The sequence below is a fragment of the Lutzomyia longipalpis genome, chromosome 1 (genome assembly GCF_024334085.1).
Source record: "Lutzomyia longipalpis isolate SR_M1_2022 chromosome 1, ASM2433408v1".
NCBI lineage: Eukaryota > Metazoa > Arthropoda > Insecta > Diptera > Psychodidae > Lutzomyia > Lutzomyia longipalpis.
In genome coordinates this window covers 45,149,633-45,175,661 of record NC_074707.1, presented here as the reverse complement: position 1 = coordinate 45,175,661, position 26,029 = coordinate 45,149,633, and the positions used below count along the sequence as shown (strand labels likewise).

General features: G+C 30.2%; 1 protein-coding gene across 14 annotated transcripts; it reads right to left on the bottom strand.

Annotated features, from left to right (window-relative positions):
* Nucleotides 1–512: 512 nt before the first annotated feature.
* Nucleotides 513–25,928, bottom strand: LOC129787712 (synaptosomal-associated protein 25). Of its 14 annotated transcripts, none has more exons than XM_055823456.1 (9): nt 25,812–25,928; nt 18,587–18,689; nt 18,366–18,407; nt 15,315–15,363; nt 9,220–9,337; nt 7,128–7,256; nt 6,690–6,834; nt 5,804–5,862; nt 513–5,734 (listed from the first exon to the last, which is right to left on the bottom strand). In XM_055823456.1, the coding sequence occupies exons 2-9, from the start codon at nt 18,686–18,688 to the stop codon at nt 5,731–5,733; spliced, it is 648 nt and encodes a 215-aa protein (XP_055679431.1). In that variant the 5' UTR covers nt 18,689; nt 25,812–25,928; the 3' UTR covers nt 513–5,730. The 14 variants fall into 14 exon arrangements, with proteins under 14 accessions (XP_055679431.1, XP_055679433.1, XP_055679425.1 ...); XM_055823458.1 differs by lacking the exon at nt 25,812–25,928 and adding an exon at nt 25,526–25,648; XM_055823454.1 differs by lacking the exons at nt 15,315–15,363; nt 25,812–25,928 and adding exons at nt 13,012–13,060; nt 25,526–25,633 and having other exon boundaries at nt 3,890–5,734.
* Nucleotides 25,929–26,029: the final 101 nt, after the last annotated feature.

Here is a 26,029-nt window from a genome sequence, read left to right as displayed (position 1 = left end):
GACATTAATTCACTAGAAAAATAACGAACCTCCTGCCTCTCTACAAGGACTAAAAGATTGCATTTGAATATATTCTCTTGATTCCAATTTAAATGAACGACCATTTTTCATGACACAAAGTGGCAGTAAATTCATAATAATGAACCAAATAGTGGGAGAAGAAGGGGCTGGGATGAAAGTGCAAGAAAAGCTACGGCATACCGTTGCTCTGGAGTCGCGTGGATGTGAAATAAATCTAACTAGTTGTGCATTTAGTGCCTCTTGGGATTTTCTTGGTGGCTTCACCCAATAGGAATCCTCATTCGTGAGCACCTCCTCCCAGTCTGATGATAAATATTCCCTTTCTGACGGTGAAATTCCATCTTCATCCACTGAACTAATGCTTGAGGTGTCATTGATTTTCCCATCATCAGCCACTGAAATGGAAAACATAGAAAAGAAAGAAACTTGCTTGGAGGAGGAACATGACCTGGACTTTTGCTACAAGATCCAAAAAAGAAAACATAATAAAGTTATCTCTTGTTATTATATTTATCACTTCTTTATAAGTTTTTTATCATTCTTTATAATAAATTACAATATTTTTGAAAAATATTTTATAATCATTTTACTTACTAAATTCGTTTAAGAAATTAATCCAAAATATTTCCTTTTTATAATTTTCTTTCTTTTTTATATCAGGAGATTAAATAGTACGATTAATTCTGCTTTCAGCTCTGGATTTTTTTTAATGGTGAAAAGGGAGAAAGAAATTAAAAGAAATTTGTAAGGATTTACTTCTTAGACACAACCAAAGGAATTTTTTTAGTCAATCTTTAAGTGAAAATAAGTTCAGAAAATAAAGATTTTTCACGAGTTGATAAGATTTTATTTTCTCAGTTGAGAGAAAATATTAGAAATTTGAGAAAATAAAAGAAAATTATAAGCTTGCTTCAAATTTTTTTAAACTTTTTTTTCTCCTCAAAAATTACGCACATTTAGAGTTTTAAGAGACATAGATTTTTTCTTTATTTTCACTTTCATTTTTTTTCTTTAAGTAATTAATTAGCGAAAAAATGTCGATATTTTTTGTACATGTTTATTTTTTTTATTATCAATCAAAAATATCATCTACTTTTATTTTCTTCATCTTTTTTTTATCTGTTTTAAATTTGGTTTACAATGGATTCCATTTTGCACATATGAGATGTTTTATTTTGTCCATTTAAAACCATTTTTTTGGAATTTTTTACTGCAAGAATACTTTTTTGTTTTCTTTAAGATAAAATAGTTTTTCTTCTTGATAAAATTCTGTCCTATTTTCTGTCCTTGATTATAAAGGATTGCTATTTAATCGTATATTGATGTTAATAGCAAGAAGGTGGTTAGTTGTCAAAGTAAATAGTTTTTCTTTTTTTTCAAACTCAACTCCCTAAAAACAACGGAAAAAATCTTCTAACGTTAATTTTTCGTCATTTTGTAAATATTATTGCATTCATGTATATGTAGAGAAAATTGTGTGTATTTGTTGTTCAATTTTAACATTTTTTTTCACAAAGATAACAAACATAAAACATTAAATATTCGACGCTACAGAAACGTCATGAAAGTCAATTTTTTACATCATAAAATGTTTTTTAAAAATTCAATGAAAAGATGAATGAGAAATATGATAGGAAAGGGAAAAAACAGATAAAGAAGAGTTTATCAAATTAAAAGAAAAATTATAAAAGAAAACCTTCTAAAGTTTCTTTTTTTCACTTAAGGCGTGTCTCTGTGGGTTTATCAAAAATTTTCACATTTTTCTTCAAAATTTTCTTTTATCTTCTTCATCATCATCTCTGGTAAACCACTATGTATAATATATTCATTGTTAAGTCTAAGAATTTTTCTTAATGATTTTTTCTTGGAAAAATCTTTATTAATTTCTTCTTGAAAAAAAAGTAGAAATAAATTAAAAATATTCCCGGAGTGATTAAAATGTTTTGTGATATGGATTTTATATATTTTTTTAAGTTGTTTATTATCTCTTGATTTTTTTTTATTTTCTTTTAGATCACCTTTTCAATTTATATATATTGTAGAATTTTTAAGTCTCATCCAAGTCACACAAAGCAATTTTTTAACTGGTGTTTCGCCCGGTTTTTTTTTTAACTATCTCTCAAAATATTAAGCCATCCATCGTTCAGTGTCTTAGAATATCCTTTCACTTGTTTCTTTTTAAAGATATTCATATTGCAATTATTATTATTTGTTTTTTTAATATATAATCTAACAATTAGCAAATTTAACGTTTCCATGTTTTTTTTTAGCTATAATTTTTTTTAATGTAAGTTTCTCATTTACTCCCACATTTATTTTCTTTTAAATGTTTATAAACAATCTAAAATGTAAGTTATTAACACTTTTTTTGGAGCTTTTTTTCAGCAATGATTTTATAATTTTTTTTTATGCTTTAATAATTTTTAATAATCTCGAATAACAATACTACATTATTTATTATGTCGACAAAAAGTATTTTGATGTTAATTTCCTTTTTATTCAACTTTTGTCAATGAAAACTTCTATGTAGGTCGTTTTTTTCGTGTCTTCTGCACCAATGATTGGATTTTTCTTTTTCTTTAATATTGGTCATCAAACCAAAAATAAATATGAAGAAATTTGCATTAAATATGTTTGGAAATATGCTTGTTTTTTTATCATAGTGTGTGTCGATATATTTAATTCAGTATGGATAATAGTTATCTAATTTTATCATTCATTCTACCAATTTTCATTTAGAAATATATATAGATTTTCTGCTGCTGTTTTATTTTTTCTTTTTTATTAATTTTCATCTCAATTTATCGCCGCTATTTTCATTAATTTTTCACTCTTAATCAATTTTCGCATTTTATCTCGATTCAAAAATTAAAAATTAATTCAATTCTCTCAGCTTTCAATTTTTCATTTCGCTCCAAAAAAAATCTATCAAATTAATTAAATCCGGGCAATCGATTTATATAAAAATCCGCATTTTTCATTTGAAATATTTTTTTTTCAGCTCATCTGCAGAAGAAATAACTCGTCTGCAATCCAATTAAACCAATTTCTTGCATTCGTTTGCTAAAAATTGGGCAATTTCTTGTCATTTAAAAGACTTTCAACAAAACAGAGACTTTCATGGGAATTTTCAATTTCTGCCTCCAACAAAAGAGTATTTTTTTCATCAATGGAAACTCTGAACTTTTCAGAGCAATGTAGGTAATAATAAAAGAAAAATATGTTTCGTGTTGTCAAGAAAAAATGTAGGTATATAATGAAGTAGGAAAGAAACAAAAAAAAAAAACATAAAATGATGAACTCCAACATGAAACTATCACGTTAAAAATTAATTTCTCAAGAGTTGTCCAGCTCTCTTGCTAGCTTCATCTAATCTTACAGTATTGGCTTCACCCTGTTTGAGAAAAAAAGAAGAAGAAAAAACATAACGATAGAATAGACAAAAAAAAACTTATACAGAAATTGAAACTAAACTTTTCTACAGCCAAGGGGTGGATATTTTACAGGAAAAAAAAAACTTCAATGAATTCCGATATTTTCTTTCGATCTGAACTTTAACCTCGATATGTTCATTGATTGATTTTTTTAGGAAGTTTCTTATCATTTAATGCAAAAGAAAATAAATTTCTTTTCTTTCAATTTCATCAATAAAATTGATTTTGTTGCAAAGACTTCTATATAGACTCTGAACTAAGCCATGAAGGTGTTAATTTTTTAAATAAATTAAATTTACTCAACAGAGTTGTTAAAAAAAAATAATTAAATAAATATCTTCCCCTTGGCTTTTCAAACTAATTTTTCAATGGCACCATCACCTTTTTCTTTTCCTTTTAATAAAACTTGAAATTTCCTCGCAACATTCTTTGCATTTTACATTGTTTTTGGTCGTTTGAAGCACAAGCAGTGAAATAAATCAATGAATCATGAAAATTTTATCACATCATATTCGTAAAATAAATTGCTGACTAACTTTGCAACATCTATGGCAATTTGTCAAATTATACCCCCCAAAAGCGACACTTTGTCCCGCAAATATAAATGAAAACTTTGTGTCTTCTCACTTCTCATAGCCAAGAGAGAAGAAGATTGAAAAATAAATAAACTTTGGAAGGATTTTTTTTAGCATGATGAAAAAAAATTAAGGAGAAATTTGTCTATCCAAATTGGTTAGCAAAACCGATAAATATTTAACCAGATTAGCGATAAAAGTCAGCGATTTATTTCACAATCATCGGTACATGGAAACCGATTTAATTCAAACACAAAACTCTTTAAAAAAAATTAAAATAAAACAGAGACTGTGGTTAAAAATAAATAATTAAAAATTACGAAATTAATGGAATGATTCTCTTCAATTTATTTACACTTTTCTCTACACACTAAGAATTGTTTTTAATCCAATTTCTCAACTTTATTAATAGCAATACTTTGTATCACTACCCCATTGGTTTTTCTTGTTAATAATTGTGTTCTTAAGGTTTAGTAATTTTGTTTATTTGTTTTAAGTACTTTTAACTTTAGCGCAAAAAGATAAAAAAAATGAGAAAAAATACGCGAACGTGCCGATTAAAAAAAAGAACTAATATTTCAACTAATGAAATTTTCTTTTATCTACTGAGCAGATCTAAAATGTTCTACCAGCTGGAAGCTCTAATCTCTTCCTGACTTCTTTTTAAAAATTTACAACCGTGTGAACTTTTTTCTTCATTCTACTGTACACACGCGCGAATCAAAAAACTCTCAATCACTTTCCTACATTTTTTTGTTAATCTATCAACATTTGGACAGAAAAAGTGGGTTTGGAATATCAGTGAAGGATTATCCTCTTCACCTTCTAATTGTTTTCTTTTTATTTTTTTCAAAAATTAATATTAGATAGTTTTTAAAAGGTTTTTTTTTAGTAAGAATATAGATTTATATTGTGAGCAAATCAATATCATTAAAAGACCACAACTTTACTTTCAAAACTCAAATTTACCCAAAAAACTTTTCAACGGAACTTTTCTTTGAATTGTTGAATAGAAAGTTAAAGAGATCGGAAGAAAGAAAACCTCAAGGCACAGTTTTTTTATTTCTTCTATCTTGCGCAAGATATTTTTTATTGCACAAAAATTTTCTTTAAAAAAAAATCAAGGAAAAATTCAAAAATTATTTTCTGTTCAAATGAAGATGCCAATTTAATTTTTCTTCTTAAAAAAGCAGCATTTCTTTACACAACTTCTACTTTCAAAAAAAATCTTTACGGATTCTTCTCAAAAAAAGCATTTTCTTATTAAATTTATTTTTCCACTTACGTTTTTTTCTATAAATCTCGTAACGTAAACCAAGAGGAAAATTAGGGGAAAAAGAAAAACAAAAAAAATATGGGAAGGAAGTAATTAATATTTCCATTTAAAAAAAAGGAACTACTTTAAAGAAAATAAAATCAAACTACGAGGAAATATTTACTTCGGTTTTTTTCTGAGTGTCTTAAACAAAGGGGGAGGTGTTGTTCTGAAATATTACACGCGACATTCTTTGGCCATTCACTCCGTAAAACACCATCTCTTGCAAATCGCCCCCGCAATTAAAAGGTAAAACACAATCCACAGTGTTTTTTGCATGTGTAGCGTGTGTGTGAGAGAGATTTTATAAAATCAAATAAAATCCCATCTTGTTGCATCTCCAAAGTCTCCATAATACACAAGATTTTTTCGTACGTGATTCCTCTTAACTGTAACACAAAATTTGCAATTTTTTAATGAGCTGATTGACGTGTGATGCATCCCTCTGGACACTTTACTTGAGTAGCTGGTGAGCACGTTGATTTGCAACGGCTATCCTGGTCTCATTAGATTCACCCTAAATTATTCCCAAAATGCAGCACAAAAGAGAAAGATGGACAAAACACACGGAGATTTGTTTGTTAGTAAAAAGCACCCATCACCATTATATATGTATGTTTAGTGAGTTAAGCTCGTTATTCGGAAGAATTTCTTCTGATTTATATCTTTGTCAGATTGGACTAGAAACTTGTAGTAAATCTGTATTGAAAATTCTAATATAATTTGCTAATCAATTGCATTTTTAATGTAGGGTAAATTATTTGGGGAAATTGTTTGTTAAATATTATAATGTCGAATTTTAATATTAGATAAAAGAAGGACGCTATGTTCTTCCGGAAACGTATAATCCACCGATCATTGGCTGACGCTTCCGGAAGGAAATAGAATTTTAATCAATGAGGTAGAAAATCTCGATGAAAGAAATCTAATAAATTTTTCTTTCAATGAGTTTTCAATTCTTCTTATTTTCTTTCTATCATTTTAAACTTAAAATTATGCAAATTATGGTTGAAAATTTTCCGGGAAATTCTTCTGAATAAATACCACCATACACCATAAAAATTAAAATTAAAACACATTCCAAAACAAAAAATTATCAGCGGAAAATCTCTTGAGATCGTCTTCTGGAATTCTCTTTTATAAAAGCTTTCAGAGCTTTTCCTCACAAGCACGACATTTTGTAGAATTGCTTTCCCTTTACTTAGGTGGCTTAGGTATAAATTTCTTACTTGAAAGCTCTAAAACAAATTGTCCATGACCAGAAAATTCCCAAAGACAAATTTTCCAAAGAGATTCATCGCCATTCTCAACATAAAATAAATAAACAAAAAACTGCAAACTGACCTTGCGATTGATCCTGTCAATCTGCCGATTCTGGTTCTCAAGCTCCGATCCCATATCCAGTGCCATATTCCTCAAATTCCCAATCATTGTGTTAACTTGTCCCATATTCTCCTCCATTTCATCCTCACGTGCATCATTTGTGATCCTGTATGAGGAAAATCAAATTCTCATTACAACATTTTTCAGAGAAATCCCCCAAAAATGAGGAAAATTCTGTGAACCAGCAAATGGATTAGGCGAGTAAATGTGGGTGTAAATGGTCCCAACATGTTGCTCGTTTCACATTGTACACATTGTTATACAACATTATATACATCGTACAAAATATCAACGAGTCCGTTTCCTCAATAGAGGAATTTTGTGTGTGTTGTTTTTATTATTTTATTTTGTGGGTTAAAGTGTAAAAAATATTATTATTATTATTATGGGATAACCGACCTTCCAATGTATCCTGCCTGAGGACCCAAACCGTTGCGGTCATCCATAACTCTCTGTGGTTGATTATTCACCACCTTTCCATCATCATTACCCTTCCAGGTTCCATCGTCCTCTTTAAACGATGCACTCCTAAGTTTTGAGACAAAGAGCAAATATTTAAGGATTAATTATATATCACCAAACATGCCCACATAACTAGCATGTTGAGAATGTCTCTATATTGTAAGGGCTCTCAACCCTTTCTTGTGTGTTCTGTAACTTGAAAGGAGAGTAATAGAGTGAAAAGAGAAAAGAGAATGAGAAAAAAAGGGCCATTCTCCAACTGACAATGTTGGCCCCATAGAGAGCAATGGTATAACATCATTCGCACACACACAGAACATAATTAGGATGGTATGAAAATCACGCTCAAGGATGATAAATTAATTTCATTAAAAGCACCCCGTAAGGATATTTTCCTTCAAGACATCATCAGTTTCAGCTTACCTTTATCAAAAATTGAGAGAAACATTTTAGGGAGTAAAGAAGGGAAATTGTGATGTAAAAAGGACCTCATTGAGAAACTTACGGTTTGATGGTGTTTTCTTACAAGAAAATTTCCCGCCAATTTCACTGAAAATCCCACCTTTAATTAACATCCATCCCCCATTTGTTTTATTAAAATGGCATTTAAAATAATAATGAAGTACTTTTGCTTGCCAGAAGTGTTTTCACTAGAATTTTAGCAAATGAAACACGCAATTCGTTACAAACAACTGATGTTCCTAAAAGTGAATTTTTTATAATTTTTTTTGATGATGTTGATGTTAAAAATTAATTTCGTAAGTAAAAAACAAACAACAATCTTCAGTTCTAAAATGCATTAATTACATTAAAGCAAGAATAATTAATTATTTAAAACAAATTAAGGATGACGGCATTAAATTCGTGAATTTATGAAGGGTTTTTTTCTTTGATTAAGAATGAATTTGAAGGTTTTTGTAGACCTGCAAAACAATCCCATGAAATCCTTGAAACTTTCTTAAGAGGAGAGTTAATCAAACTATATACCTATAGTTTGTTGTTTAACCTTCTAAATAAAAGCTCCCTTTGCGAAATTAAGTAATTGTGGGATTTATTCGTGGGAATTAAAACATTCATTACTTTGCGGCGTTTGTGGGCTTTTCAGCACAATTTAGAGAATTGTTTGGAGCTAAAATAATATTTTGAATTAATTAAATCATCCAAAAATAACAAAAACATTTCATTACCCCCACCAAACTCATTTTTTTTAAATATTCAAAAATGTAAAAAAAAGCTTCGTCTGCTGACTCCTTCATTTCAATTGCGTGAGCTTTTTTTTACCTTTCCCTATGCTATGATGTATTTTGGTTAGAGAATGAACGAACAAAAAGCTGATAGCTATTACTTCCAACCCTCAATTTTATCCCTTTTATCCGTATGGGTAAAAAATAAACACAATTGATACTGAAAATTTGTGAATAATAAAAGAAGGTAAGTGGGAGGATAAATCGTCCCAAATTTCCACGGTATGGATATTATTTTATTATTTTTTTTTTGAGCCCAACATACATTTCTTCACGTATGGGAATTTGTGGTTTTCTCTCGGGCGGTGTTTCATTGACACAAAATCAATATTTCTTTTCCACTTTTCAGTATACACCTCGCTCTATCTGTGGTTGGGCTCTACCGTCACCACCACCCCCCCATAATCACACAAAACACCCCAAGAGATCCTTCAGAAGACACCTGTAGTAAAATATCATTTTACCTTCATCGCATCATTCAGAGAATGGGATAAGCTTTGTGGGTGAAAAAAGAAGTGTGTTTAAAGTGTAAGAAAGCAGTATATAAAAATGAAAAAGAAAAAAAGAGTAGAAGCAAGAAAGCTCTCAAGACGTAAAGAGAGTAATTGATATGTATAATGTTATTAAAAGCCAACGACGTTAAGAATTAGATGTGGAACACTGATCTTTTGGAGACTCTTACATTTTGAAGTATTAGAGTTTTCTTGTTTTTGTTTTTTTTAATGCTGTGTGTATTTTTTTTCTTTTAGAGAAGATCAGTCTCTATAATGAAGCATCCAACTTACTTATTGCATGGAAGTACACACAATCCACAGCATTTTTCCATTCCACTCAAGTTCTTCTCAGCCTCTCGCATGTCGGCGTTAATTTGATCCATTCCCTCCTCAATTCTGTCCAATTGCTCTGCAAGTCACCCAAATTTCAAATTAGTTTTTACAATTTTTCTTTCGTTTCTTTACAATTTTTTAATGCTTTTCGACGGCATTCGATTTTTTTTTCAATTAAGGAAATTAAAGAGATTGATCGATTTCGAGAGAATAAAAAAATCTTATGAATATTTATTTGCCTAAGGCAATGAATTTTTGTAAGTTTGCCAAGTGAAATATATTTCCAATATTTTTTTTTACAAATTTTAAGGGAATAGGGACAGTAATAAGTCTCAATTTTTTTTTCAAAACCTTTTGTCTAATTTAATCATATTTTATTAATAAATTAAAAATTGTTTTTTGTATCTTATTGATGTTTTTGTACGGCAGTGTACCTGAAGTATTTTGAAAGTTTTTAATTTTGTATTTGTTTGTTAAAAATTTATGTTTTCTACAAACTTGTACCAATTAGATTATTGAATAAAATGACTAATATTGACTCAATTAAACTCCGAGAACTAGACGTTATTATGGGATCAATGCTTAATTAATCAATGACCGTTAAATCAATCAAATATAAAGTTTCGAATCAGCGGCATTTGCGCCTCAATTAAACAGCTGAAAAATCCCACATAATTAAAAATTAGATTCCTTGTTACGAATGCCAAGAAAGTCGTTGCTTCTCCAAACCAGACTAGTTAGGACGAGAGAGGCTGTACCCCAAAATAGAGATGGACACAGCGAATTTATAAATCCATTCGTATAAAATCACTGTGGGAAAGAGGCGGTGGACGTTGTCCTTACTTTTGAAACCGCTCTACACTAGCGAAAAAATTGAAACTTTTAATCTATCAATAGAGGAAATATCCTAAATTATAAATAATCTAATTGGTTTTATGTGTTTTTTTTTGCATAATTTTGTGTTGAGTTAATTTTTCTTCTTTTTCAAAATCATCGCTAGTACAGGGTGGCATGTATATAGAATGTACGGCGCTGAAAAAGAAGTATCTGTGTGAAGTTATACGTTAAATGTCCAACATAAAGCCTATGTTTCAATTCCTACCAATTGTATTTTCTAATGTGTTTTAATTTAATGTTTTTATAATTTTTCTTTAATCTTAATATTGGTCATTTATTTCCATAACCTCTCAAGTCACTTCTTAGTTTAGCTAAGATTTTTTTTTCATTAAGCTATTTCTTCACAAGCAGTGCTCATGATTATGGAATTGCTTTTAGATGTTTAATAAAGATAAATCTCAAAATGAGAAAATGGAATGCATAACAATTGTTTGAAAATTTATTTTAAAAAAATTATTGAAAAAGGTGTAAAAGAACATACAAAAGTACTCACTCTTGTAAAAATACTCACGATAAACATTTTAATAATTAAAAATATATTTTCCATTGAAGAGATTTTAGTGTTGGTGTATTTCCTGGTGATGTTGTAGCATAAACACTAAATGTTTCATATTAATGTGTGCTCTATTGTGTTGCTCCTGAAATCCTATATTGGAACTTTTCGTTGCTTATATTCATTTTTTTTAAACCTTTTAAACTTACAGGATTAACATACAAAGTGTACCAAAATATTGTTTTATTGATCGTTGGTTGTGGCTAAAAATTGTCAAAGATTCAAACATAACGGCTAGAAAGACAACTAGCATCATCTCTCGCCGATACAAATTGTTCAACATGGGAAAAATTTCCACTTGGCTTCAATACAAAATTCCTCGTCAAATCATCTCTCAAATTTACCTTTTTTGCAAAACTTACAAAAAATTATAAATAAATGATTAATTAAACTAAAATAAATGTTAATAAAATAAAAGAAAAACAATATTCTTACTCCTCCTCCAATTAAAAATTTGTTAAATGAAACCATTCACGTGCAATTGCAAATTATAAGTTTATTTATAAAAGGAAAGATTACTTTCAGGATTTCTTTTTTGCTTCTTCTTAAAAAGAAGTTGCCCATAATAAACTTTCAAACTTGGGGTTAACTCTCTCGCAACAAAAAAAGGGTAATACGCAAGCAAAATTACTAAAAAGAGATGGAAACTAAAAGGCTAAGTTTGAAAAAGAAAAATTATATAAATTGCGACGATACTTTTAACAAAAAAAAATCTTTACGCAATATTAAAAAAAACTTTATAATAAATCTCACTAAATATTTTATCCAACTCATACCAAAATACTGTCTGTTAATTTAAATTTTCTCAATATAATTTTTTATAAAATTAATTTAGTTATTACAATTTGTTTTAATATTACAAAATACTCACTTGTCTACATTATTTGTGGTGTAAGGTGGTTTTTAATTTAATATTCGAGTTGAAATGTGATTGCATGGTGGTTAGTTTTGGTTAGTAATTGTTTAATGTGGGTGGATATAATTATGTGAATTATTTTCTGGACATTTCGCATACACACACGACCCCCAAAATTGAATATTTAAACACACGACATTATGTTAACCCTTTTCTCATTTCACCTAATGTATACTTCTCAGATAATTTATATTTCAATTCCCATGCCTGACATACTATCAGTTGGGGAATTACTCACAATTTAATGCATGCCTAATGTACTATTAAATAAATAATTTAGAACCGCCAAAAACTAATGTTTTCTCTTTTTATGGCAGTAGGTTCTCTTTAATGTCTCGCTCGTGTTTTTGCTTCCCATACTGGGGTAAATAGGAACAGTTTAATGGGATAGGAATACTTTTAATCCTTTTAATCCTTTAATAGAAGATTTTTACTTAAATGTCTTTCAATTTTATTCTTCAAATATTTCTCTTGACACCTGAATGAATCATTTAAAATTAAGTTTTAAGTTTAGTAATATCTGTTAGATGTCCCTTTTACCCCCCAAAGATTTTTTTTCTTCTTTTCTGAAACGAAATCGCATTTTCCAACACATAAAAATAATGCATGATACTTCCTTCTAAAAGGAAACTTCTGTACTCGAGCCCAAAGCCCTTCTGAATACTAGGTAAGTGCTCCAAAAACTACGCCAACGGATTCATTAAATCCTAAAAAGTATGTCCTCAATTTCTCTTTTTTTTCAAAACTAAATAAAATTTATCTCAAATACATTAAGAAAATGCTTTTATATTGATTTCTTTCAGGAAGCTTTCAAGCAAGAAATCTCGTAATTAACATCTGTTCCTATTCACCCCCTTTTGCTGTTTACCCGTTTCTCATTGAATTATAATTTCTCTCTTGTGCTTTTTCAATGCATGTTCTGTTTGTCACACGTGTGTTTCATTATGAAAGTTCTTTTTGCTTCTGAATTTATAATCGTGGAAGGAGTGTTGGTTTTTTAATTTCTATATTAAAATTTTCTCATCGCAATTTGGCATTTTTTGTAGGTACTGTGACAGAGAAAACCATCTCAATTTCTTAATCATTTCCCAAAAGCTTTAATTGCAATCCAATTCTGCTGAATTGTTGTATTTGGTACATAAGCTCGGGAGAAATTCCCATTTGGGTGCAAAATCCGATTACAAATTAAAGCTATTGATTGATTTGTCTGTCTGGTGGACGTTTGAGATTAAACATCTACCCCATGGGGAGGAATCTCCGTTTCACAGTCTCGCACAATTAAATTAATTATTCAGAGGATCTTTTATATACATGCCAGAGATAATAAAGGTATCACTTTAATTGTTTTTCTTTGATTTCGCTGAGGGTATTTTTTATTTCTTACCTCCTTGCTCATCCAGCATGACGATGGTACGCATTCCAACCTCCGTACTCTAAACAAAAACATTACAGGTTTTCTTAGCTAAACCGTTTAAATATTTTTGTTGATCTTTAATTAATTACAAATTAATTTCTTTTTTTTTTTGTTAAATTTTAGTGGCGAAAAATTTTATTTTCTTGTGCACATCTTCCTTGTTTTTTGGGACGGTTTTTGCACAATTTTCCCTACATAGTTTATACCTCGATTATCCCTAATTTTGACACCCTATAGTAATTCCCTATTAGATGATTGTGTCAAGTACAAATAATTTAATATGCTGTACAGAGAAGAAATCCACATAACAACACCCAGTGCCTTTTAAAAAAATACTTTTTATATTTAATTAAATAACGTGTTCAAAATCCACACCACTTTGTTAATTAAATAGGTAATGCAAAGTGCAAATGAAAGACATTTTGCATCTTATTAAGTCCTTCCTGTAGGATTATTCTTTGATTATTCTTTGTGAGAAATTAGTTAAAATAACCACCAAAAGTTAAAGGTTAAACCGCTCATTGTTATTTTTTTCAAAACTCTTTTCCTTACCGCCTTGATGGCTCAACATATTTAACGTTTTACCGCCGGCTTCTTCGCTCTAGAAAATGACAATATAACTTCTATATATTAAGTAATAAATCATAGGTTTCATGGCAAATTCAACTTTATCATAATTTTATCGTTAATCGTTTTTCAATAACTAGCTCTTATCAATAATATTGCATTGTAGCTAAATCAAGGAATTTAACGAAGAAGTATATGGCAAAGTGTCGGAAATCATTAAGAACATTATTTCTTTAAAGAGATCCTTATTTATTCTCTCTAATTAATATTTAACTTCTCCAATATTTCAACGGAAATGAAATTTATTGTAATTTTGATTAATTTATTAGATCATTTAGTTAAGAAAAATCATAAACAGTTTCTCCTGAAACGGGAAGAATTAATTTTCTTTAAAGTTCTTAATGAAATTCCCAAACTCTTCCACAGCATTCCTTTCTATGAATCGCTTTAAAGCAAATTAATTCTCATAGCATTTTATTACGCTGCTCTTAATCGATTTGAAGAATAAAAACAGACACACCATACACTTGCATAGCAAGAAAAGGTAGAAATTAAAAAATAAATTCTTCAAAAGAATTTCATTTATCAATTCAGAACTTCGTTGCAAGCTTTCTTTGAAAATAATAATCTACTTTAAAAATATTTATTAATAATAAAACAATGTTATAGGTATACTACAAGAACAACTTTCATGAAATTTAATTTAATTAAAACTTCTCTTATCCTTTTCAAAGGAATAAATTTAACAAAAACAAAGTTACAATTCCTGTGCAAAGATGGTTAAAAGTGTGGTTTCAGAGAGTGCATAAAAACATCTACATTTTAAATAAAAAATCTTCTCATGTTGAGTGAAAAGTAAACAAAATGATTTAAAAATATTTACTGTGATTTTTTTCATTAATATGGGGAACAACTAAAAGTTTTGAAATATTTTTTTTTTGAGAAAAATTCAAGCAAAAAGCTTCTATTTGCGAAAAAATAAAAATCGCTCAAGAGTATTTTATTCTAACTGAGAGTTTCCCATGTTTTCTTGTGAAAGGTTTTCAAAAAGAGAGGAAAGTATTTTTTTCAATATAAAAATGGAATATATAAAATAAACTCATGAACTTGGATTATACAAATAAGCAGTTGCAGTTTTGAAAAATATTTTTTAAGACTTTAAATAAAGTGAACTTTGTAAATAAAACATTAATGATAAATTATTATTAACTAAATCTAAAATAAAATAATATAAATTCAAGTTTTTTATTTAAATTTATCTAAATCTTTTTTCTTACTCAAATTAAAAAAAAATAATGTTATTTTTTCAATAAGTTATACGAGTACATGAAAATGTTATTTTTTTTTCTTTATATGATTTCAATGTTATGTCTCCTGAAAAGTTTTATTTAAAACATAATTTTAAACAAAAAGAATGTTAACATTTTTTTTAATCCTTAATTTTGTATATCAAAGAAAGTAAAACAAAATGTATTGGGAGGTGAATTTAAATTGAATAAAAATAATAAAGAAAAATATAGAATTTTTATAATATTTCGATAAATAAAAATACAGAAAACATTTTTTTTAATGTCAAACAAAAGAATAAATTAGTGACAAAATAAAAATCAACTTTCAATTAAAATAAAAGAGAAATTAAAACTAAAAAAAATTGGAGGAATATATATTTTTATAAAAAGAATGGTACGGTGTTCTTTGTGACTCACCTCCCTGATCGTCAAGGGCTACCAGGGTACGAATCCCGGCTTCCTTGCTCTGTGATGCGGCACAACGGTAATTAGTAAGAGTGTCATTTGTTGTATATATTTAATATTTTTTTGAAAAACAAAAATAGATAATTTATATTTGAATCTTCTTTTGCAAAATCTTTTAACAAATTCTGCTTTTTTTTTTCAAATAAAAATGTTTAAGGTATTCTGTTGGTTTTTCTTTCATCTGAAATCTTTGATTTTTTATTACACGTAAAAAGTATTATATATAGATGGGTTTTGTTCTTCAGTAAAGGGTTTAGTATGCTGCAGGTAATGTTGAACGATTTTATGCTGCTTTGACAGGAATTTTGATAAAAGAATTCTTATAAATTTAATTCCTTTTATGTTCATTTTGTATATTCCAATTAATTTTATTTTCTAACATTTTTATTTCTATTAAACCTGGAAAAGAATGTTGCATTGAATTTGCACATTTTTTTTTTTTTTAAATTTCTATGGTTATGATTTCTTTTAGTTTTCCTCATTATTCTTTTCTTCTTCTTTTATATTTTATGCTGAATTGCAACTTATTCTCAATTAACTAAAAAAAAATTGTGAAAACTTTTGGGTAAATAAAATTAAAAGGAGAAAAAACTCAAAATCATTTAGCAAATATAAATAAATTAAATTGCTTCTGTGGACTGTTTCTGGATTTATTTCTTTCTGTATAATATCAATACTGGCTCAACTTTTGTGAGTTTTTCACTGTTAGTCTTTATTTATCAATATAATCTTTTAGGTTTATAAAACTTAAAAATGAAACATAAGAAAAAATTGAGAAAAGTTTATGCAGTGGATCAGTGTGTTTTTCTTTGTAGCATTTTTTTCAAAGTCATTTTAGAGGAGATAATTTACATTCTTTTTGTTTTTTTTCATTAACTATTTTATGTTCTCAATATTTTCTAACTATTTTTTGGTTTTTATTGTCACATTAAAACATCTACATAAAACAAACGGCCAATAGTGTGCATATCTCACATTAAAATGACTTTAATTGTCTTTGAAAAAAGAAGATATTGAAATTTGATTGATTTGCATTTCAATATAATGCTATATAAAGAGATAATTATAGATAGACACTGCTACATTGCGCATCCAAACAAATACGACCATTTATATATTTTCTGTACATTCGGTATATAGACATTTATAAAAGAAATTAAAATAATATCAAAAAGTAAATCATAAAAAACAAAAAAAAAGATTAAACATGGATAATGTTTGATTCACAAATAAAATCAATTTCAAATAATTTTTTTTTTCAACATTAAAATTCAAAACTTTTCAATGTGAATCAAACATTAGAAATAAATATTCGCATTTAGTGTCTTTCTAACACTTAAGAAATAAATAAAATAAATATTTCCGATTAATCAGAAAACACCAAATAAACATTGAAAAATTAAACCACATAGAATTTATTGAATTTAGACGAGATTCTGGGGGGAATTTACAGCAAAATCTAATTTTACAGCAAAAGGACGTGAAAGAAGGAAAAGTGGTATTAAAAATATCAATTTCCTTTAACCATTTTTCCTCATTTTTTTTTTGGTGAAAATTCTAAAGAAAAGTCACGTTAGAAATCTACCAGATTTTGTGCTCTATTTCTTCAAGACAATAGAAAAATTATTTCCAAAAAAGAAATCTATTTATTTTTCTTGAAAAGTTCTGGATCTAATTTGGTGGAAAAGAAATGCGCGATAGAATAGAGAATGCGATTAAAATAATAAAGAATTGTGCAATAAGAATATTTTTGGGTGTTTAGAAATTTTATTTGAAAAAATCTAATTATAGAAACAGATTAGATTTCTCATTCAAGCAAAATTCTTTTTTTTTTTTTGAGCTACATTTTGTATTTATTTTGAAAATTTTTATTTTCAAATATTTCTTTAGCACGCGAGAGCACGTGACACGATTTAAAATCATCCCCCATATTTTTAACATTTTTTTTTAAAGAATTCCCATTAACAATTATATTCTAAAACATCTATACACTCATGCAAACACTCATAGCTGATTACTTTTTTTGCTGTATATAGCAATTCCTTTGAAAGAAATAAAATGAAAATAATAAATTATTCTAATACAAAATGTACACAGAGATAACTCACTTTATATTTCTGTAGAAATTCTAATTGATTTTTTTTTATTTACACTTCTCGTCTCGAATCTATCACTAAATTCGTTCTTTTCTGCTAACGAGGTTGGTTTTGAAATAAATTCTAGAGAAAAATGTACTTTTTTCTGCTCTATTGAGTTTTTTTTCTATGGAAAACTCATCATTATTCTAAGGAAAATTCATCATTAAAAAATTCAATGAATTTCTTCTACGAGGTGAAAATTGTGCCAAAAGTTTATGATAAAGAACGCGAAAATTTTCCTAATTCTATAATTAATTCTAAAAGTGATTACTTATCATAGAACTTTTAATTAATATATAATTTATTTTTACACTAAAAAGCAGTAAAATACGAACAACTGCTGTTTGGGTGTTAATCTATTGATTTAGAAGAATATATTTTTAGTTAAAGAGATTTATTTAGTTATTTATAATTTTCTTGAAAGAGAAAAGAAACTAAGAGATGATTTTTTTGCTACACCTGCCAAAACACTGTCCACAGCAAGTAACTTGATAAATTAAAAAATAGATAAAAATAATTGGTAAAAATATAAGTAAAAAGGAATAATTTTTTTAGATTCCTAATTTTGAAATATTAATTATTATTTGTGGAAAACATTTATCCATTTCCCACAAATTTTATTATTTTTTGGGGAAAATTGTTAGCTTTCCCCATTTAGATGAAATTATTTAATATATAAATAGAAAATCATTCAAATCGTAACGAATATTTTTCGCCTGAAAAAGGTTATTTAGTAGGTAAAAAAAAAAGATTGTCTTTCGTTCTTTTTTTGAGGTTTTTCTTTTAACCTCCAATGTTGAAATAAATATTTTATATTCAGCAATAAAAAATGGATTAAAAAAAAGTTTTAAAAAGCATTTCTTACCTCCTCGCATAGTGCCAACATGCGACGTGTACTCTCCAGAGACTGTAAGAATAGAAAGGATTGCATGAGATTTCACGCTTCATTATCTTTTGCAAATCCTTCACGTGTTCAACATTATCCTGACATATATTTACAATGGAAATTTGTACTACATATTACCTACATTGTCCGGCAATAGGTTAAATATAATAGAAAATTAATTAAATTAAAATGTCATGTACCTCATCTGTTTGCTGCTGTGCTTTGAGTTGCAACTCTTGCAATTCTGTTTTCGGCACCGGGGCACCACCACCATTTTCAGCTGCTGGGGCTGCAGACGGCATTCTGTGAACAAAGAGAACACACACAAAAATTAATTTCACTTTTCAACCCCCTCAAAAAATTATCCTTGCGTGTTATGGACAAAATGCCATTTGCTTTTTGCAAGAAAAAAATCCCACCCACACAGGCCGCTGAAATCAGTCTGAATGAATTTTTAATAAACCAGCCCAGAGGCAAAAAAGTTAAAAAAAAAAACATCTCTCGAAGAATTTTTTATCTCTCGGAAAATTATTTCATGTCCATATTTTCCTCTTTTGCATAAATCCCAACGCAATTTTCTCTCCCTTTCTTTAAAAACTCCATCATACACTCAATTTTATTCAAAAGCTTTTTAACACACGATTGAGTGAAAATATCGAGTGAAAAGAGTTTTATATTTTGATATGTTTTGGTTCCAAAATCATCCCCTATTTCGGATAGTTATGTACTTTTCTATATATTAATCAAAATGTGAGAGAATTTTCAATGAAACTCCGCAGTGGTGAGTGTTGAGATTGTTCTGCGTCGACGCGAACTTTTGACTCTTTTTTTCGTGTGCAACAAACTGTGACACAAGTATTGGCACATAAAGTTTAAAAGCTGATAGTTTTATTGCTATCTACATATATATCTAAATGATTGTGTGATGATAACTCCTTTTATTCCTTTATTGTGATCATTTTATTAAAAAATCCGCGCAATATGATCTCAATAAAATTGAACAATGAATATAAAATATTTGATTTAAATTTGAATGAAATAAAACGATTCAGCAATATCAAGGAAAAGCTTGGGGGGTGGAAGGCGATGTTTTGAATAAAGATAAAGAAAATTGTTCTCCTGTTCTAAATAGAATTTTGCTCTTTATATCATAGGATGAGAAAAGGTAAGAAAAGTCTTTTTCAGAAATTTGAAATAAAAGCAAATTCTTAGTAAGTTCAAAAATAAGAATATAAAGAAAACAATAATATTTGTCATGGTACAAAAACTTCTCCTTTTCTTCTATGAATATATAATAGGAGAAAAAGGATAGAGAAAATAGCAAACTAAATCATTTCCGGAATCAAAGTATCTTCCTTCCTACATCTTCAATTGAAAGAAGGAACTCTATCAAAAATTTATAGTTGATGAAAGACAAGATGTTCTCACAGGCAGAATGAAACTCAAACCAATATCCTGAATCCTTAAAAAGCTCCCGTGAAAATTCCTTCTTCGAAAAATCATTTCATAAAGCTCCTGGAAATGCTACGATAAAATGTAAATTATTGCATATTTAGTTCTTCTTTCAAACCCATATGTGTGTGCTCAAGCGTTTTAGTAATTCCCAACTGCATTTAAAACTTTAATGAATGAGTAAAATGAGCAATCAATTTTTGAAAGGTGTGGTGTATTCGCGCAACAACACACAGAACGTTCAAGCTTCATTGGGTTCCCCTGTGTGGAGAGACGTGATGTTGTAAAAAGTTATCAGAAATCACATTAAATGTGTTCTCATGAGAAAGTACATAATTCATCCCCAACGGCGAATGAGATAGAATTTACAATCGAGACAATTCGCATGTTAGGTACCCTAGTCTGTCACAATTTCAAGAGCGTGTCGTCTTTTGTGCTTGTCCTGATAATTTAAGGGTGCTCCACATAAATCGATTTTTCCCCTCCTAATGCCACCACATTTTGTTGTTGTGTGTAGAGAAAAAAAAAACAGGAGATAAACGAAATTTATGCACATAGAGAAAATCTCTCACCATGAGGTGTAAGAAAGCACAACACACACGGTGGGGAAAGAAGTGAGATGAGGCGCAAATTGTATAGAAAAACGATTTTGTCTTTATAAATATTTCATTCATGTGTGCCAGCATTTGAAGTCATACAACAAGGAAGAAGTATTGGCAGAAGAAAAGCTTTACAGCTTGTTTCCAGACACTTTGTCATACATTAAATCACAATCTCATTCAATCCTCATCCCCAAGAGAGGGGCTCAATGCTGCCACTTTGATTCGATTCGTCATTGAAGGAGAACACATGAGACTAACTTGAATAATTGATGATTTTTATACATAAAATCGTCTCTTTTTCTTCTCTTCCCTCTCTCTCTCAATAAACTGATCACTTGAGCACGTTGCGTGTAAAACTTTTTTTTTTCTACCCTATTTTCGCATTACATTTCATTTGGGGTACGACAGAAAAATCACTTTTCATGAATATCATTTCAATTTTCCTCCCAAGAAAAAAAAACTCCCACAAAGTTGTGAAGGAAAATAAATTGACTCTGCTGTATGCTGAATTCATAATGCCAGAAATGTTCAAAGGGGGAAAAAGTGATAAATTATCAAGTACTTAAAACATCCCAATTATGAGATTTGATGATAATTTCTCAGATGTTCCAACAAAATATATACACCACGCATACATATCTTTTTATCCCTGCTGAAAAGATCATTTAGGCAATCATTATTTCAAATACAAACTCACCCAACCACCCTTCCTCCACACCCTTTGCGAATCTTTTCCCCCTATAGCTTTATGCGAAAATTTCTCAGTATTAAGTCTCCCCCAAACCTCCCATCGAAACCAAAAACATTGCCCTTCCATCCGGAGAAAAGTTTACAAATCCCTTCGTGTGATGTTTTCACAACCCCATTAAACTCGACATCAGATAAATTTATCACAGTTTTCTCTCGCAGAAATCTCCCCAATTTAAGGGTAAAAGATAAATTCTTTCACGGAATTTCACAGTCATGGATGTAATCCATAAGACACGGAGGAAAAAGGTATATGCGAGTGTTTTAATATGAAATTTATATTTGAAAATTCTTCTTGATTTTCCGTGATTGCGGAAAACTTCTCACATGTGAGGAAAAAATATTTATTTTATTATTCAAATGGATAAAAATAAATTGAATGAATATTTAAAATTTATTCTACAATGTGAATTATTTGGATTTTTATTGAATAAATGAGGAAGATTAAATATTAAAATTTGGAAAAATATGTTTTTGTGGGAAATAAATGAATGATTGGGGATGGTTTCAATGAAAAATCTACAAGAGAAAATTTCCTAAAATTTTCACAAAAATTTATATTGATGATGGAATCTAAAAAAAAAACAATAATGTTAAATTTTTGGCCGTTGAGCAGGAGTATTTGACGTGTACCTCTAACGTTCTTATTTTTCTACTAACACGTGATGTTTCTTGATGACGTTCTTCTTCTATTCATACGTTGAACATTTATTTTCTTGTATTATCCCATTTCCGTTTTAACGTTTAACATTTTCTCTCAACGTATGACATTTTTTATTGATTGATGGTTATCTTTAAATCAATTTACAATTCTTTTATGTTAAAACGTTTGACGTTCTTTTTCTTAACGTTTCACGTTTCTATTTTATCTTTTGACGATTCTCTTAACCGTTTTAAGTTCTTTTTTTTTTAACATTTTATGTTTTTTTTTCTAACTTTCCACATTATTTGAGAAGAAATGCTTTTTCTATTCATTCAAAACGTTAATAATTCATTGAATTCCTGACGATTTATACACTTAATTTTTATTTCTAATGTTTTTTTTTTAATAAATTTCTAACGTTAAACAATCTAATAAACTTTCAAAAAAAGATGTCTCATTAATTTTCAAACGAAGGATATTTTTTTTTTAGTTTTCTAATGTTTAAGGATCCAAATAAAACATATTTTTCTTTTTTTTCTTAAGAAACCTTTGTTATAAAAACGTTAACTTCCTGAACATCTAAGAGGCATACACACCTAATTCCCTTCCAAGCAACCCTTGCCGTTGCTATTATCGAATTTCCTTGATACCATTTGATTTAAATCTCTCCACAATATGTAAATGCACTCATTTTGTATAAAATTTGCATGTGTGCAGAAATTCAAGAGCTAAGATGGGGGGAGTTAGATGCACTGCAGACGGTTTTATTACCCTACTTTTGTCCACAAGAGCCAGTGTCATTGCCAAATTCGCGGAATCATGGGAATTTTGAGGGCAAGAGCACCAAGTGGATCTGCTGGCAGCGGGTATATCATGGTCTAATCCACAATTCAATTTGCAGAGAGGTTATTTGATTGAGATAAGGATGGCATGTCAATTACAACATCATCCACAAATTGATGCTCTCACCCCCGCACACACAACGTATTGTGCATTTTCCCTCTTTTTTTCTGCACCACCAACTGTTTGTTCTACCCCCGACAAGTGGTGGCTCGTGGTTTTGCATATACATATACAGTTCTGTCCTGACTGAATGAAAAACTAACAAAGGGTTGGGGGATGGAAAAAATAGAATTCAAATGATTCACTGCGGGGGTGAACGCGCAATAATCCGCCTCGATGGTCTTTTTTTTGTGTGTGTGCGAAAAGAATATCCTTTAGCATGCCCACGAACAAAACTCTCCGGGGAGTTTGTTAATAAAATATTGTGTCAAGAGAGATGGTGTGGAAAGGGGTGGTGAAAGAAGTAATTTTGTGCACCATCTTCTCGGAGTTTTCGGGTGGAGCAAATATTTTGTTTGCTGTGAGCAAATTTCAAAGTTCATTTTGTGGAGAGCAAAATTATTTAGGAAGACTTCCTCAATATTTCGCGCGTGTGGTACCTTTTTGACTCCAACTCAAATTTCTGCGAGACTCCATTGTGGAGCTTTTGCAAAATAAACTCTATATGATAATTTCATGAGCATCGATTTCTGCGGGAATAACCCTCTCGCTGTATAGATGGTTATAATTCAGGATATAATTGATATGCTAATTAAAGTGGTGGGAGGGTGGGGAGTTGGGAGGTTATTTTGCTTGTACACAGAAGGGGGAATTAAACATGTGAATATTTCAATTGAAAATGTTTGATGGGACTTTATGAAATTTTCCTTAACAGTTTTTGAACATTACTTTTTAAAGGAAAACTAAAGGAAGATTATTCAAATTAATTTTGTACAAAAAATCTACCCTGTAGGACAATTTTTCTCTTATTTTTTTTTTTATTCTACGTGGCTAAAAAGAAAGACTAGCTTGAATAAAGTCAATTTAAATTCTATTCAAAATTCTATTAAAAATCTTTTCTTTTCTAACAGTTAAAGGCTTTCATTCAATTAAAAATTCTGCTTTTTTACCGGTTTTCTCTTTCTTTAATCTTTTTTTATAGGAAAATTGCTTTTCCATGACTTTTTAAAGGTCTTTCTGACTGTTTTTTAGAATAAAAAATCCTTTGTTTTTTTCTTTTAGAACCACAAAACAACAATTTTAAATTAACTGTTAAAATCTTACAATAACTTTTAAATTATAAGAATAGAAAAGATTTTTTTTCGCAGAATCGACCCGATTTTTTGGAAGATTTTCTTTAAAGGAAAACAGGAGATTATTTAAATTAATTTTGCACTGAAAATAGCACAGTGATGGCCAGTGAGAACGCTCTGAATTTATTCTATAATTTTAAAAGGTATTTTGTAAGAAAATCCTTAAACGGGTTTTAAGAGAATCTCCTCCTTAATTCGTTAAAACTCAATGATGATTCTTCTGCCTTAAAAATGATTTTATTTAAGATCAGTTTTAACTTTACAGAATTTATAATTTGGATACATTACAGGTGTTTTAATTCCTTTAAAAACCCATTTAAAATAAACATGCATGCTAAACTCCGCCCTCAACAAAGTAAAAAGTTTAGCCAATCAGGATTTAACAAATTTAAAATATAAAATTCATTTAAATTCCTCTTAAGTAGCAAAAGAGCGTGGATTTCTTCGTTCTTTTCTCTCTCTCGCTGCTTCTTTTTCAAGAACAATTACCTCCGTGAAAAGGGTCAAAAAAATCAGTGGGAAAATCACGAATAGTGACCATGACTTGGCCAGCAGAATATTTTCAAACGACGCGCGCGAGGAAATGTTCAATGGCACCACAAGAGGTGTTTTGCATTTTTTCAATGCTCCCCCACACACATACACACGCCAACGATTCAACATGAGAAACAGTGGAAATAAAGCGAATACAACGCCCTGCTTTGGGGTACCCCCTTCTCGACCCCCAGACAGACGGAAAATTCATCCATAGCCACCACAAATAGCTGCCTCGTTGCACCCTCCTTGCTGTTTGCGAGGGGATCTTCTCACAGCCACTCTGTGCTTACTTGAGCCCTCTCCTTGGGCTGGGTGGATGCCACAATGGGGTGGTGGTATGAGGGGTGGGACCCTCTGTGTCCTGATCTATGCTCCACACGTTTGGGCTTGCCGTAGTGGTGGAAAATCAATACAGTGTCTAGAAATGGAGTCCAACGAGTCTCCAGGAGTGTGCGCACATTCCGGCACCAAAGCGAATTTTCCGCCACACTTTTCTTTTGCGAATTTCACGAATCTGAGGGCACTACCGAATCCCTTGGTGCCCTCCCGGAAATCCCAATAAAACCCCTGTCTGGACGGGATGTGCCGAACAGGCATCCACCGAGGATTTAGGGGAGGAAATTGAACCCCAAAAGGGGGATGACAATGAAAGTTTTGTTACGACGAAGACTGTGGCCTCCATTGTGTCCTCAGTGGAATTGAGGGCGTGTAACCATCTTCCGGACAGTGCAAAATCACGGAAGTAGCATACAAAATATTCATTTTGGGTCCATTTTTCTCTCACATCTTGCGGTATTTCTGCCAATGAATGGGCTCCACGAGAGCTCTCTGACTAAGATTTCTATTCGCATCACTGAATGGGGCTTTTGGGGAGAGAGATGGATGGATGAAAAAAAAATTGCGACACTGAATGACGCATTAACGAAGAATTCCAGGTTGATGTGGAAGAAAATCTAGTTCCGGGACTACGTGGATTTCCGATTGGTGGGAGGATTTGTATCCAGATTCAGCCAGGAGATTTACCTGATTATTTGTTGGTTTCCTCAGAGAGTGTCAAACAACAAAATACACCAACAATTATGTGGCTAAAGACAGAGAGACCAAGAAAACACAACACAACACCAAGAATTCTCCTCTCGAACTGACGACGGCAGAAATCTTTGCACAAGACCTCCACGATATGCGGGGTAGTTGGGGACCAGAGTGGGGATTACACAGCCCCGACGCATGTGCCAATTCCACCACAAACACCCCTCATCATTCATACAACCCCCTTCCTGACGAGGAGACCCCCAAAATCCTCACTCACCTCTTGGTTTGTTTTTCCTGCACTTCCGGACTAAACTTCTCAGCACGATTTCTTCGCCGCTTCTTGAGCACACGGATGACCTTCTACGAGATACCTTTCACGGATCACTGAGGAATATTTTCCACGCACTTTTCACGCTTTTACACAGTGAAAACAACACGTATTTAATTTTTATTTTCACAATTTGCAATTTCCTCCTACCGCAAGATCGTCGACTG